The 15,161-nt window shown below is 51.4% G+C and overlaps 2 protein-coding genes across 3 annotated transcripts; both read left to right on the forward strand.

Annotated features, from left to right (window-relative positions):
- Nucleotides 1-382: 382 nt before the first annotated feature.
- DHDDS (dehydrodolichyl diphosphate synthase subunit) lies at nucleotides 383-10,522 on the forward strand. 2 transcript variants are annotated; one of them, XM_079325623.1, is made up of 9 exons: nucleotides 383-449; nucleotides 1,338-1,421; nucleotides 2,216-2,332; nucleotides 2,876-3,018; nucleotides 3,587-3,703; nucleotides 3,879-3,980; nucleotides 4,637-4,751; nucleotides 5,802-5,909; nucleotides 8,519-10,522. In XM_079325623.1, the coding sequence occupies exons 2-9, from the start codon at nucleotides 1,359-1,361 to the stop codon at nucleotides 8,687-8,689; spliced, it is 936 nt and encodes a 311-aa protein (XP_079181749.1). In that variant the 5' UTR covers nucleotides 383-449; nucleotides 1,338-1,358; the 3' UTR covers nucleotides 8,690-10,522. The 2 variants fall into 2 exon arrangements, with proteins under 2 accessions (XP_079181749.1, XP_079181750.1); XM_079325624.1 differs by having other exon boundaries at nucleotides 437-461; nucleotides 8,519-10,093.
- A 794-nt stretch (nucleotides 10,523-11,316) lies between these two features.
- On the forward strand, nucleotides 11,317-14,771 carry HMGN2 (high mobility group nucleosomal binding domain 2). The gene is made up of 6 exons (XM_079325670.1): nucleotides 11,317-11,649; nucleotides 12,270-12,314; nucleotides 12,707-12,736; nucleotides 13,105-13,155; nucleotides 13,476-13,571; nucleotides 13,926-14,771. The coding sequence occupies exons 1-6, from the start codon at nucleotides 11,635-11,637 to the stop codon at nucleotides 13,959-13,961; spliced, it is 273 nt and encodes a 90-aa protein (XP_079181796.1). The 5' UTR covers nucleotides 11,317-11,634; the 3' UTR covers nucleotides 13,962-14,771.
- Nucleotides 14,772-15,161: the final 390 nt, after the last annotated feature.

Consider the following 15,161-nt stretch of genomic DNA (forward strand, 5'->3'; position numbering starts at 1 on the left):
TTTAATTTATCTTAGTCCTGGGTGCTTATCGGGCTTTCATCGTTTGGGTGTTTCCTTGGACAGTTCCTGAAAGGGCTGTCTAGGCCCGAGATACATCTATTATCTTGCTAATCCGAGCTCTTCAGCTTTGGTTTTAGCAATCCGTGCTCCTCCCTCTGCAGCTTTTGGTTTTCAAGTTTATTATTTAGTTCACACAAACAATGCTATTCTGCATTAGTGCATAACTTTACACAAATCACATCATACCGTGTATCCGAAGCCGTTCCCTTATCCCGCCCCTCCCCGTCTCCTCCTCCCCTCACGGGCCCCCCCACCCTCCCCTCACGCTCCCCGCGCATGCGCGGCCCCGCCGTGGCCGGCGCGCGCTCCCCCCGTGGGCGCTGCCGTGTGACGTAAGCGGAAGGGCACGTCACCCTCAGCGGGGCTGAGGCGGCGCCGCAGGGACCGGGGTTCGTACCGGGGTTCGTACCGGGGCTTGTACCGGGGTTCGTACCGGGGTTCGTACCGGGGCTTGTACCGGAGTTTGTACCGGGGTTCGTATCGGGGCTTGTACCGGGGCTTGTACCGGGGTTCGTACCGGGGATTGTACCGGGGTTTGTACCGGGGCTTGTACCGGGGCCGGGAGTGACCGGGGCGGAGAGCCGGGGCTTACCGGGCACGGCGGGCGCGGTGCGCGTCCGTCCGTCGTGTCTGTGCCGCTGGTGGCCGCGTCCCTCCCCTCACGGAGGCGGCGGAGGCCTAAGGGGCGCCCCGGGGGGCTGCGCGGGGTCCCGGGGGCTGGAGCCTCCCCGCCGTGCCCGGCTCGCCGCCCGTGTGAAGGTCGTTCTCTGTGGTGCCGGTGAGGGGCTGCTTGCCGTTATCCGCCCGTTATTATCCCGCGGCGGCGCTGGGCCCGGGCCGTGCCGGGGGAGCAGCAGGAGCTGCAGCACAGCTCCAGGCCCAGCAGCTCCTTGTCTCAGTGTCCTGCGGCTCAGCTGTGGGTGGGATCCGTGCCCGAGGGAGGGGCAGAGCAGAATGAGCTGCTCAGTGTATCCATCGCTGCTGCCCTGGGTGCTGCGGTGAAATCCAGGCCCTGGGGTGCTGCTGGCACCCAGACCCGCGGCTGGACGAGCCAGTCCTGCACGCTGCAGGGCTCAGGGATGGTTTTCCTTGGTGCAGATTCCACTCTGACGACGCTGGAAAATTCCAGGGCCTGTTTCTGAGCTTCCCCACTGCCTGCTTATCGAAGGACTCCCACTGTAAAGGGCTTCAGAGCTGCTTTTTCCCGGGTGGTTTGTTTGTTTTGGTCTCGAACAATCACCTTTAACCCCTTTATTTTCATCTTCCATTTGAAAAAGGAAAGAAAATCTCAGTAAAAAATGTCGTGGATCAGAGAGGGCGAGCTGACCATCATAGAGAGGTTCTGTGCCAACATCATTAAGGTAAGGGATGGATTTGGGTAGATTTTGTGGTGAAGAGCTGGCAGGTTCTTCAGGCTGCAAGTGTCTCTGTGGCTGCAGTGCTCTGGAAAGGGAGCACTGTTGGCAAGGGTACATTTAGTGCTGGCACTGGATGTGCATCCCTAAGCTGCATCCCAGGGTGGGAGATTACTTAGCCTTAGCCTTGCAAATGAGCAAGGCTGCAGGCAGTGCTTGCCAAAAAGGATCTGTGCCCTTGCTGATGAAGGCAGGGCATGGGAAGGAGGAAGGGAACAGAGATGCTCACGCTGGGAGTTTAAGGAATGAAACTGAATATTGGAACAAAAACTGACCAGTTCCAGGAAAATTCTCTCCTTGAGACTGATGGTGCTGCCCTTGTGAGGCCCAGTGAGGTCAGTGGAAAGGAGCACTCCTCTTTGTGGGGGGAAGTCCTTGTGACCTTTTCTTCTTGTCTGTGAAAAGGCTCTAGAGCTCTGAGATAAAAATTGCAGCATAAACCCCTGTGTGCCCTCCTCCATGGCTGCAGGGACTGAGAGCCCCTGAGCACTGCAGCTCTCTGTGGTGAGAGCAATGGGGAGGGCAAAGCTGCTTTTCAGCTTAGGCAGTTGTCAGCACTGAGCTGTTTCTTTGGAGCCCCTAAACTGGGCTTGGCAGAGAGGAGAGGAGCACCCTGCTGATGGCAGCTGCAGGGCTCCTGCTGGGGATGGCCCTGCACTGCTGGGGGCTGTGCTGGCTCAGTGCTGAGCTCCCCAGGTGCCCAGCCCTGCTCAGCTGCTGCTCTGCTCCCTGTTTTGCAGGCAGGTCCCATGCCCAGGCACGTGGCTTTCATCATGGATGGCAATCGCCGCTATGCCCAGAAGTGTCACGTGGAGAGGCAGCAGGGACACTCCCAAGGCTTTGAGAAGCTGGCTCAGGTGGGGAGGATGTTTTGTGCCTTTGTGGGGTGGAGGTTTCAGCTGGGTTTGCTGCTGGGCTGGCATCCTCTGTTCCTTCTCTTCACTGGAGCCAGGTCTGTGCTTGGAGCTGATGTTCATCATCAGGAGTCACAACTTCAGCTCCTCCCTCTCTGTACTATCTTGCAGAGTCATTCTGTTCAGCTGCTTTTTCTTCTATTTTCCACTCAGTTAAAATATCTACCTTCCAGAGCTCAAGGCTTTTTTTTCTGTGGAACAGAAAAGGTTGACTTTCTTTGAAAAGGTTTTGGAAGGTACAGTATTATATCATTTACAAACCTGTGGTGCTTTTCCTGGCTGGATGAGTCCCCTGTGATGGATTCTCATCCTCAGGTAGTGATATTTTCCTCCTGTTCTTTAAAGTGAATCTGAAATTCACATCTAGGGACTCCATTTTTTTGATAGTTGTTGCCTTTGATCCAGCCCTGGCCTGCTGGGGAAGCCCAGGAAGGTTTTACATGGAGAAGTTGTGACTTGCTGATTGTTACATTTTGTTTTCTTTAGACTCTGCGGTGGTGCTTGAACCTGGGCATTCGGGAGGTGACAGTCTATGCCTTCAGCATTGAGAACTTCAAACGCTCCAAGGAGGAGGTGGATGGGCTCATGGACCTGGCCAGACAGAAGTTCAGCCGCCTCCTGGAGGAGCAGTAAGAGCCCCCCAAGTCTGTGTCCCACAGGTGGAACCTGAGCAGGACAGGAGCTGCAGGGATGTTACAAGTTGGCAGAATGGATTAAGTGAGGAGGAGAGCCTTCCCCAGCTCCAGTCAGGGACTGGAGGGGCTGTGCCTGCCTGGGTGGGGTGTGCAGCTCTGTGCATGCACACCACACTCCCTCTGCACATCAGATTTGGGACACTGTGCCATCCAGACCATGGGGACAGCTTGCAGATGAACACAGCACAGTCAGAAACACAGTGTGCCAGGTGTTTTCATGAAATATCAAAGCTTTGTCTTAATTTTTGGTTAGTTAGAGGTGCCCGGAGCCTGTGGTTGTATTTTAAGCTTCCAGAGGTAGGGATGCTGATCTGTGATCATTTCCTGGTGCTTTGGCTATGTCTGTACTCAGGAACTGGTGTGGGGAACGAGCACTGTGCCTTATGGAACAGTTTGGGGTGATCAAATCTCAGCCAGTTTTGCTGAAGCTGTGGGTGGGTGTTGGCACTTGTGCAGTGGAGACTGATGTGTTTTCTGTGGTCCCCACCCTGGCTGGCTGCAGGGAGAACCTGAGGAAGCACGGGGTGTGCATCCGTGTCCTGGGGGACCTGCCCCTGCTGCCCCTGGACATCCAGGAGCTGATTGCCCAGGCTGTGCTGGCAACCAGGAACTACAACAAGTGAGTGGCACTCAGTTTAAGGAGCTGATAGCTCACATCTTCCTCCTCTTCCTGAGGGCTGGGACTTGTCAGACATGCTACAGCTCTTTTTTTCTTCCTGGTCCTACAAGCACACATCATTGTCACCTGCTGGACCTTCCCAGGATGAGCCTTTCACATCCTTTCCTCTTTGCAGGTGCTTTCTGAATGTCTGCTTTGCATACACATCGAGGCATGAGATCAGCAATGCTGTCAGGGAGATGGCCTGGGGGGTGGAACAAGGACTGCTGGAACCCAGGTAATGACTCCTGGCTTTGTGTGAGGCTTTTGGATGGATCCTGCCTGTCCTACCACTCACACTGCATGAGAAACCTCTCAGAAGCCAAGTGGCTTCTAAATAGATCTCATTAAACCAGTGTGACTGGAACAAATGACTTAAAGTTACTATGCAATGTTTGGCTTTTATTATTTCAGTTACCATGGTGATAGATACACAACCAAGACAGAAGAGAAATTAGGTCTGTGTCTTAAGTTAGTTTAAATGTGAAGGCAGATTTTATGCCACAACAATTGGCTGCTTGGCTGACAGTCTTAGCTATGAGGTCAAACAACAGATGAATCATGAATGCTGCACTGTTCCTCCACCCTGAAGGAGTAGGAATAGTTTCACTCTGCTCCCTGCTCCAGATGGAAGCCCTCAGAGTCTGCTTCCACCACTGTGTTATGTTTCAAAGAGCATGGAGTGGGATGCTCTGGGGGCTGAAATAGCACTTGGAATAGCCTGTGGAGCAGACAGCAGTGTCTGTCAGAAGGAAGTTGATGGCTGGCCCTGCTTCAGCTCCACCACCCAGTTATAATTTGCAACCCCTGAGTTTACATAAAACCCCTTAATTCTGGTATGTGCCACATGCATCAGGCCAGGAAGGGGTGTAACAAGCTGTGTCTGTGTTCCAGTGATGTGTCTGAATCCCTGCTGGATAAGTGTCTGTACACCAACAACTCCCCTGACCCAGACCTGCTGATCAGAACCTCTGGAGAGGTTCGCCTCAGTGATTTCCTGCTCTGGCAGGTAAAGTCTCTGTTCTCTCCTTGGCATGTTCCATCTTTGCCTCAGAGAGTGCTGGTGTTGCACTGACTCCAGGTGAAGCTCTGAAATCCTCCTGCTGGGGTTAGCTACCTTCCAGGATGGACTGACAGGGGCCCCTCTGAACAAACTGTTTCCTGCAGATCTGTGTTTGCCTGAAATCCTGAATTCTCATCCTCTTGCTTCTCTCCTCACCTTTAGCTAATTACTTGTCTGCAGAGAAGAGCTGAGTGCCAAAACCCAACTGCCTTGAGGCAACCACATCAAACGTTCCCATTCCAAATTATTTAATTGGCAGGTTCTCAGAAGTTGTCTTGCCTGAGCTGTGCTTACCTACCAAGGCATCCCCTCTCCTCCCCTGGTTTTGGGCACACCTTTACCCAGGGTGGGTGGTGATGCTATGAAATGACTCTTGTGGTAGAGCAGAGTCCTGTTAAGTGTTGGATTGTTTTAGCAGTCATCACAGGAACACATTTACCTGAAACTGTGGGGAACTTGGTGGCAAAAGTAGGTTTTGACTTGAAATCTTTCATCAACCAGCTCAAGGATATCTTCAGTGCACCACAACTCTTGGCTTCATTAAGCAGTTGAAATGCCATGAGTGGGCAGTAAGGAATATCATGAGATGTCATTTGAAGAATGGCTTAAATGTCATGTCCTGATCCTCAGTTCAACTGTTATTCCCTTAGCCTTTGGTACTCCAGTGTTGCTATTTTAGGTTTTTTATAAGTCTGTGATGCTCAAGCTATTAAAAATACCTCTCTGAAGACCAACACAGCATTGGAAAGGATTCTGCTGATGCCTTTGCAGGAGTGGATGCTGGTGTCCCAGCATTAAAAGCTAATTAGAAGGACTCTACACTCTACACTGTGCAATTTCAGACTCTCCTAGCTGGTTTTTATCTCACTTTAACTAGAATCTGATAACACAGGTAAAACCTTTTTGGCAAAGTGGCATAGTTTGCCCAACAGTTACATCTTAATAACTTTTTATCTGGCTCAATGATTAAATTGTTGGTGATCTTGCTTTCTGCAGACATCCCATTCATGCCTGGTGTTTCAGTCAGTCTTGTGGCCAGAATATTCCTTTTGGAACTTGTGTGAAGCCATCCTTCAGTTCCAGATGAACCACAGTGCTTTGCAGGTAAGGGAGCCTTGGGGAAGTGGAAAGCCCAACCCCATCCATGTGTTACCTGCACAGCAGCTGCAGGACAGGTGAGAGGCTGCAGAGTGGGAGCAGAGGTTGTTAGTCAAGGTCTTGTTTCAGTAGCAGCTCCCATGCTGCTCCTCCTGTACCCCTGTGGCTTGTTACAACATCTTGGTGTGTGGCCAGACTCCTCTGCTTTCAGCAAGACCCAAAAATATCCAAAGAATATCCAGTCAGCACTGTCTCTGTTACTCATGGCTCATTCCACCAGCTGGAGCATCTGTCCCAGGCCTCACACTCCAAGTGAGCACTCCTGCTCTGCCAGAGGGTGAAATGTGTCAGTTCAACTCAGACATTCAGCAGTGCTGTGAGCACACACTGCCTGCACACTGCAGCAAGCAGGGAGTACTCACAGCTCTTCTCTAGCCCCACTGTTGTTTTTAGGGCTGTAACAAATGGGTTTAGGGTTTCCTGTCTGGGAGCTGAAATGAGGCTGCCTGAGCTGTGAGTCTGTGGACAAGTGTCCTCTTTCTGCTGGGTCCACATGTACCTGCTGAAGGGATTATTCCTATTGCTCACTGACATTGTTCCTCCCCCTGATCTGCTTCTGGTACAGCTGGCCAATTCAGTAGTGAGGTAGTTTGGCTGTTTTTAAGCAAAACAAGTGTAGGAGCTGGAAATGTTGATGGAGAAATGTGGGGGACAGCAGCTGTGACTGGCAGAAGCACCTCAATGTGGCAGCTCTTAATCTCCACCAGATCTCACTACTGAATGTGTCTGTTCCTTAATTATTTGGGTCCTCTTTTTAAAGACAGGCTTTACATTGCCCTTTTCTACTTTCAGGGACCTTGCTCACCCCTGAGAGTTGTCAAAGAGATTATAGCCAGTTGTGGTTATGGCTGAATTTAATCAAATGCAGCCAGTCTGGCAGCATCCAAACTCTCCATGTCCTTAACCTCTTTTGTTCCTATTTCTGGCCCAAGCCTGCCCTTTCCCTACCAGCAGTTCATTGTATTAGTACAACTAATGGCAGTTCACCTTCTGCATGAAGAGGGAAGCAAAAAAGGCAGTAGTGTTTGTCATTGCCATGAGCTTGGCCTCTGTCTGGAACAGTAAGGTCACTGTTCTGACTTTGCTCCTGGTGCTGGTTTCTGACAGGCAACAAATGCAGCTTCTGTTCCCAGCTATTCTCATCTTTTCTTAGTTCTGGTTGGTGGCTGGATGTGTTCATGCTATGCTATTATCAAGGTTTCTCATTGTCCACATTTGTTCTCTGGTCAGTTTTCTCCCTGTAAGAGCCACTTTACAGTGTCTGAGGTTGCCCCTTTTTTCCAGGGAACCCTCACAATTGTGCAAAGGGAGGACTTTTCCCTCAGAGGAGCTGAGATTTAGGAGCTGGCCTTTCTAAATTTAAAATAGGTGATCTTGAAATCCAAAAGAGCTCATGAAGCCAATTCTCTTGGTGGAAGGGCTGGGGCTGGGGGGGGACTTGCTGAGGAGCCAGGATGTTTTACAGCAGCTCAAACAGCATCACTTTTAATGGCTGCCATTTTATTTGCCAGCCTGTTGCTCAGCAGGAGCCCCAGGATCAGCTGGACCCTGCTTGTGGTACCTGGTGGAGCTCAGGAGGGAATGCAGGTGTTGGCTGGGCAGCTGCCCCTGCACTGCTGAGTCTTTCTGGGCAATAAACAGAATTGCACTTTGAGGGTGGAAAATTCTGCTCAACAGGCTGATGGTCCTTGCAGTTCAAAGCAGCCCTGGAGTGCATCCATTCACTGGCTTTGCTGGGGATATTTCTGTTCTCATTCCCAGCACAACAAAAGCTAATTTGCAGAGCCATAGCTGCCTTGGGCTGAGGAAAAGTGTGGGGATGAGTGAGTCAGGCTCTCATTAGAGTAATTATTCTTTTTGCTTGTTTGAAAGACCAGCACTTCCCAAGTGTGTGTGTGTGTCAGTTTATGTCACAGTGACCAGTTTTTAAAAATAGAACTTTAATATTCCTGCCTGCTGATGTGTTTTTGCTGTTGGAAGCTGCAGGCCAGGACATGTGCAATAAGAAGAAATCTAAAAGTGATGTTCTACCACAAAATATTTCAAATACTTGAAGGGTAGAGAAGGATGGCTCCTGCCTTTGCCTTTCTTCTGCTGTGTCTCAAGCCAGTACACTCTTAGATCACAGAAATTTGGGAATGCTCAGCTTATTCCTGCTTTTGTTTTAAAGCTGATTAGCTCAATACTGGATCATTTCAAAGAATTGCCCTGTAAGTCATGGTTTGGAGTCTCCCAAAACCTTTCTGCAGCCAGGGGAGCAGGAACAAAAATGCTGTCATCACACTGTGAGGATAAGGGTGTGCACGTGTGGGGTTCTGCTGTAGCTGTTCCTCTCTGATTGCAATACCTGAGGGTTTTCCCACAATCTCTCCTGACTTTTATCTGTTCTAACTAGGAGCTAATGCTCTGAGCAGAGTCTTGGAGGGAAGGCCCAGGGGGATACCCCTGTGTTTTTTGTGACCCAGGCAGAGGCAGCCTTGAGTGACCCTGCAGGGGCTGCTCGTCCTGCCCCTGTGGCCGGTGAGCCAGGCTAACCCTCCCTGCTTTCACTGCAGAAGGCCAGAGCCTCGTACCTGGAGGAGAGGAGGCGGCAGAGGGACCAGGAGGAGAGGCAGGAGCTGCAGCAGGAGGGGAGCCGGCGCCAGCAGCGCATCCAGGGCTTCCTGCAGGCCCTGGAGACCAGGAGAGCTGACTTCTTTGAGAGACTGTGCCCAGTGTCTGCCTGACACAGCTGCTGGGCTCTGGGGAGCTCGGTGAGAGGAGCACCCCGTGCTGCCCGGGGTGGGGATGCTGCTGGCACCTCCCCAGGCTCTGCTGCTGCTGCTGCTGCTGCTGGGGAAGGTGGAGCCGTCCTGTGTCCCCTCCCTGCCCTGGGGACAGCTCCTGCACCAGCCAGGTGTTCTGCTGACAAGAAGTTAACTGCACTGAGCCTCCTCCATCCAGTTCTCTGGTTCCTCCTGACCTGGCCCAGCCAAACCAGTCCTGTGAAATCAGTCTGGGCTCCCATTCTCTCCTTGGCTTTGCAGCAGGGAATCTTCTGTTGAGATGTCCCATCAAGAGAGCCCTGCCTGCTGCAGGGAGAGCATTGTTCCTGATGTCAGGGGCTTTCCCCATTGCCTCCTTGGGAACAGCATCTGGTGTTTTCCCCACCTGACTCTCCACTCCTGGTTTCCAGAGAGCCAAAGGAAGGTTTCCCCAACCTTGCTGTACAGAAAAGAAAAAGCTGCTCCAAAGCTTCAGCAGGTTCTGAAATCTCTCCTGAGCAGTGTATGTGGGGAAAACCCAGGGGCAGAAGGTGCTGGTGTTGGACCACACTGACCTCCTGAGCAGGCAGGAAAAAAGGATTGGTTGGGAATGAACCTCCTCAGGAAGGAAATTGCCTAAAGAAGGTGATGGCTACCATATGGCAAACCCTCTGAGGGAGTTCCAGGGAATGAGGGTGGGTGTAATTCAGGAATACAGTAGCCAAAAACCAACCTCTGACCCCAGCCAAAATAGCTCAGAAGGGCTGCTTGGCTGATACTAAAGGGAGTGGCCAGAGCAGCTGGAGTGTTACTTGCTCTCAGTTTTCCATTGGCAGGGAGATGGACAAGCTGATTTCCAAGATTGTTTCTGTCTCTGATTCCTCCTGGTTTCCGTCCCGTGATCAAAGTCACTGAAAATGTTTTGATTTTTGCTCCTGATGCAAAAATACGTGTGGCACTGCCAGCTGTTGCTGGGTTTGAAGTGTTTCTTCTTACCTCCAGGTGAAAACCACAAAATGCAGATTTAAAAGCCTTGTAAGTGCTGCACACTGAGCACTTGGCCTGTGATTGTGAAAAACCGTGTAGACAAACTGGGAATAAAGTATATTCATACCAAAGCTATTTAAAAAATAACCTGAATGTTTAAAAGTATGTAGAGCTGCTTATTTTAAGGTGTGATGAAGCTGGAATCCAGGTTTAATATAATATTTAATCTGTGACAGACTCCTCATGTGATTCCTCTTAGCCTGGGAATGTTTTGAAGGTTATTTTTACAGTGTGAGCAGCTTGCTGACACCCCAAAGCCTGCCTGAGTGAAGCTGTGTGCAGGTACCACCTCTTGTGTAAGTAACAAACAGAATTTGGATAAAAATGTGCTGACATCTGTTGATTTGAAGCTTCTTTTGCTGTATTTTATTTTCTCCATGTTTCAGGAAGCTTTGGAAGCAGTGTATTCTCCATGAGATGGAAACTCTCCAGTCTGCTTTGCCAGACTGATGAGACTCTCCTACTTAAGAAATGCATTTTTGCCTTAAGAACAACAACAACAAAAAAAGCCTTTTCATTGTTATGACTCTACAGGTGATGAAAGTCACAGTGGTGGCTTTCCACAAAGTACTGGTCCTGTTGTAGGTGAGGTAAGTGAAGGATCTGTTTTATAAAACACTTGTATGGAAAGTTTCAATGCATTTTTTAAAGGGCATTGCTGAAGTAGGGGAGGAGGAAGAGTCCTTCAAGCAGTGGCAGAAGGTTCCTGTTAGCTGACTCTGTACAGTTCACCTGCACCAGTTACTCCAGTAAATTCAATTTCAGTTATTTCCCCTTGTGAGCCTTCCTTTGTTAGAGGGTGGGGATGAGTTACCTGGGCACACTCCAGAGTGAATCTGTGGGAGTAGAGCCACAGGCTTCTGTCAGGGAGAACTGAACCTCCATGATTAAATTTTCTGGGTTGAAGATGGGAGAAATCAGCTTGGCTGGAAAAATGTGCAGCTGAGGTGTGAAGAAGCCTGAGTTTACCTGGGCAGGGAAGGGGGAAGGGTTGTTCCTTGGGGTGTGTTTCTGAATGAAGTACAACTAAAAAGTGAAGAGTTTGGGGCACAGGGAGGCGGTGACAAAGATCTCGAGCTGGATTTGTAGCACCTGGGCTGTGGCAGCGCCAGGTGAGAGGAGTGTCCCCTCTTGGAAGGAGCCCAACTTCCCCAGTCACCTGGCACGAGCGGCAGGCACCTGTGTGAATGGATTTAACGTCATTTTATGGCTTTTTCACATTCTTCTGTCTCCTTGCAGCCCCGCCGCCTCCTGCTGGGACCGAGCTCCGTGTCCCCGGGAGCCCCTCCGGGCGCGGGGGGTGCTGAACGAACAGCTCCGCTCACCTGCGCGCGGGATCGCGGGGGTGCGGGTGTCCCCCTTTCCTTTCACATCCCAAATTTCCACCTTTTTCTCCCCCTTTATTATTTTTTTTTTTTTTTCTTCCTTCCTCCCCCACCCCGGCGGGTTTCCCGCGCGCGCGCACGGAGTGGGGGGGGGTGGGTGAATGGCGCGCGCGCCGCCCCCTCCGCGCGCCCCCCCAAACCCCATCCCCGCCTTGGCCCCACCCCACGTGACCCCCGCGGGCCAATGGGCGCGCGGGGCGGCGGGGATCCGGCTGGAACCGGTTGGGCCGCGTCCGGCTCTATATAAAACTTTATAAACACCCGATTCCAATTAGTGGGGTCGGGAGCAGCGCAGCCCGCCGGGTAGAGCCCTGCCGCACCGCTTCCCCCGCGCCGCTGCCGCCGCCGCCGCGCCCGCTGCCCCCGCGCCCAGCGCGCCCGGCTCCCTCACCCCCGCCTCCCTCCCTCCGCGCTCCCTCCGCCCCCTCACGCCGCCCAGCGCGCTCCGCTCTCCCTCACACATACACACACACACGCGCGCACACACACGGAGCCATGCCGAAGAGAAAGGTACGTGCAGCTGCCGCCCCCCGCTCCCGCTGTCCTCTCCCCCCCTCACGGTGTCCTTTCCCCCCCCCCTCCGCTCACGGAGCCGCCTGTGGGAGGGGGGGGCGGGACTCTGCGCTCCCTCCCCGCTTTCGGGGCGGTAACGGAGGAGCGAGGCCTCGCCGGGGGTGGGGGCGGCGCGGGGCCCGTTACCGGCGAGGCCTGAGGGCGGCCGGGGCTGCGGGAGCGGCCGGCGGTCGGCGCCGGTCCGAACCGGTTGGTTTTGGCGGGAGGTCGGTGTGAGGGGAGGCGGGGGAGGGGAGCGCCGGTGTGGGGCGGGAAAGGGCGGGAAGCGGCGGCGGAGCTTTGCCGCCAAAACGGCGGGGGCGGGAGGGGGGCCCGCCCTGAGGGGGCAGCGGCACAAACCCCGCATAAACCCGCACAAACCCCGCACAAATCCCACATAAACCCGCACACCGCCCCGCCTGCGCCGTGCCCGCATCCCCCGCCCGGCCCCGCGGGAGGGGCCCGCACCCGCCGGGCTGCGCTGGGCATGTTCCCCTGGAGATCGGGGGGTCAAACAGCCGCTGGGCACCGGGAATCCTCTCCATCACTTGTCCTGCAACCTGTGTCCCTGTCCCCAGGCTGAAGGAGAGACCAAGGGCGATAAGGCCAAAGTTAAGGATGAGGTAAGAAGTTGAGTGTTTTGAGAAAGTTGGATCATCAAGTGTTTGCGTTGGAAGATGGGGTTTAACGTCATCTGAATAACTGGGGAGTAAGGGGGAGGGTTGGTCTCAATCGGTTCTGAGTTTTCAAACTCTTAACTGCTTTTTAACCATGAGAAATCTACTTTTAACCGTGAAAAATCTATTTAACTGTAGCTATTAGCTAACATTAGCTATTAGTGATTTCAATGGCATAGCCACATTTTTCTTGAGAACACAGAAAAGGGGAACTACATCCTTAATTTCTAAAAGCTGAATAACTATAAACATAATTTCTTGGGGTTCTCTACTTTGAGAAGAGAGCAAGTTTGTGATATTTATTGTCATTTCAATAGAGCTGTTTTCCTTTTCCACAGCCACAGCGGAGATCAGCGAGGTTATCTGCTGTGAGTATCCCCTTGCTGGGCAGAGGTGGCACAGCACTTGGTGTTTCACTCATGGCCACTGGGTGTGTAAATGCTCAGAGCTGGAGGTGACGGTTTTAAGGACCTGCCCCATTGTGTGGTGCTGTGGGAGTGGTAGAGTAATGGACAAACCAAATAACTGCTGCAGTTTGAAATGTTTGTGTTTTCTTTCCTAAAACTGTGGCTGCCCCTGGATTCCTGGCAGTGCCCAAGGCCAGGTTGGGTGAGGTTTGGGACAGCCTGGGACAGTGGGAGGTGTCCCTGCCATGACAAGGGTGGCAGTGGAGGAGCTTTAAGGTCCCCCCAATCCATTCCACGGGTCTCTAACACAGGTTGTCTCTCCCTTGCAGAAGCCAGCTCCTCCAAAGCCAGAGCCCAAACCTAAAAAAGCAGCTCCAAAGGTGAGTTGGGTCAGGGCTGTTTGCAAAGGCAGGTGGGTGCTGAGGTTTGGCATAGCCTGGCAATAACAACAACAACCACCAAACCTTTGGTTAACAACTGTGCAGCAAGGAAATGGAGCTGCATCATCACTGCTTAAAGCTGAACTGAAAACTTGCACATTTGACAGAATTTGCATAACAAACACCCAAGTAAAGCCTTGACACGTGCTGTACATCCCCATACAAACAAACACTGGTGTGCTGTGCTCTTTGGGGCCAGCACCCCTCACTCAGGGCTCTGGCTGCTGGGAGCTGACAGCAAACCTTGTCTTGCTTTGCAGAAGAGTGAGAAGGTGCCCAAGGGGAAGAAGGGAAAAGCTGATGCTGGCAAGGAGGGAAACAACCCTGCAGAAAATGGAGATGCCAAAACAGACCAGGTATCCCAGCAGCCTGTCGTGCTCCAGCATTGATTCCTTGCCCTCCTGGGGGCAGGTCTTGGCTTGTGGCAGCCACCAGCGTTGCTTTCAACACTGAGCAGGGCTGGGGTGTTGGTGAAGAGTTAAAGCTGTCTGCTTGCCAGGGGATGTTGCCACATGGAAGTTACTGTTCTGTAAAGTTCACAAAGCAGCTTCTAAGTTGTGCTTTAATGGTGCCACAGATGTTAAATTTGGTTTTATTAAAAATCAGAGCTGTGCAGCCAGAGGGGATTTGTTCTGCTCAGGGTTTTGCTATATAGAAAAATGAGTGTCCATTTTTTTAATGTGTTGACTTGTTCCCCTTTTCCTTTTCAGGCACAGAAAGCTGAAGGTGCTGGTGAAGCCAAGTAAAACGTGTGAATTTTTGATAACTGTGTACTTCTGGTGACTGTACAGTTTGAAATACTATTTTTTATCAAGTTTTATAACAATGCAGAATTTTGGTTTACTTTTTTTTAAGCTATGTTGTTAGCACACAGACTGCTTCATTGTTGTGTTCTGGGGGGTGGGGGGCAACGGGGACAAATGTCATTTAGTCTATTTCTCAAAACCTAAATTTTAATAAGAAAAGCTTTTGCCAGTCCCCCAGTTTTTGGAAGAAGGGATTCCCCTGCTGTGTGTCAGTTCTGTCCAAGTGAACAGCAGAGCTCCCCAGGTGCTGTTTGCTGCTCCAAATCCCAATGCCACCAGTTCTCCTTTGGTGTCCCCTGCTCACCCAGAGCCCATCACTCCAAGCCACAGCAGAACTGGCATTTTGGGGCACACCACGGTCAGATGCTCTCCATTTCTGGTGTCCAACCCAGGATACAGTGGCTCAAAAAGGAGCTGCACTTCCTCTTTTCTATTGTGGATCCTCAGATAAAGAAACCTGCCTCTAAATTTTGTTTTCCTCCCAAAGTCAGGGTGGGTTTGTGCAGTTGTCAGACAACGTGCAGATGTGAACGTGCCCACCCTCACTCTAAACTTTGCCCTCTGCAAGTGGGAGCTGAAGATTCTTACGGTTTTTAGCAACTTCTCCATTTCAGTAGTCCACAAAGGGAGGGGAGTTTGACAGTTGTTGTAAAATGTTGCAGATTGTAGCCCATGTCCTGCCTGAAATTACCATGATTGTTCATGAAAAGTACCTTTAATAAAGCTGGATACGGTTTGGCTTGGACTGTTCTTAATGCTCTCTAATTTCTCTTGCCTTTAGTTCACTTCATGTGGTTTAGGAGCACTTGCTTTGTGCATGTCTGTGTTTGTGTTTTCATTCAGATAATTAATTGTTGTAATTCACACCTGAAAGGCAAGATTTCCCTTAGCTAGAAGTGAGGTTTCCTTGCCTAAAAGGTGGATCACTGCAAGAGGTTTTTAGAGCCTTGGAGGCTGGAAATGGATCATGTAAGTGAATCTACTGAGAAATTATTTTCTAAAGTTGAGCACTGTACGAAACAGGGAGGAATACAATGATCTTGCTGCAGAGAAAAGTGAATTCTGGTGAGCTTTCCTCGGGAGTGAAACCAAAACTGGCTCCATAAAACTGATGATGTGTTACATTTCTGCACTTAAACT

Source organism: Erithacus rubecula, assembly GCF_903797595.1.
Source record: "Erithacus rubecula genome assembly, chromosome: 23".
Taxonomy (NCBI): Eukaryota; Metazoa; Chordata; class Aves; order Passeriformes; family Muscicapidae; genus Erithacus; species Erithacus rubecula.

What these genes read in the sequence shown, in the direction of transcription:
- DHDDS (XM_079325623.1), top strand. Translation starts at nt 1,359, where the DNA reads ATGTCGTGGATCAGAGAGGGCGAGCTGACCATCATAGAGAGGTTCTGT. An exon ending in AGCCGCCTCCTGGAGGAGCA is followed by an intron (nt 3,019 to 3,586) that starts GTAAGAGCCCCC and finishes GGCTGGCTGCAG; the next exon opens with GGAGAACCTGAGGAAGCACG. An exon ending in GTGATTTCCTGCTCTGGCAG is followed by an intron (nt 4,752 to 5,801) that starts GTAAAGTCTCTG and finishes TGCTTTCTGCAG; the next exon opens with ACATCCCATTCATGCCTGGT.
- HMGN2 (XM_079325670.1), top strand. An exon ending in AGGCCAAAGTTAAGGATGAG is followed by an intron (nt 12,315 to 12,706) that starts GTAAGAAGTTGA and finishes CCTTTTCCACAG; the next exon opens with CCACAGCGGAGATCAGCGAG. An exon ending in GAGATGCCAAAACAGACCAG is followed by an intron (nt 13,572 to 13,925) that starts GTATCCCAGCAG and finishes TTTCCTTTTCAG; the next exon opens with GCACAGAAAGCTGAAGGTGC.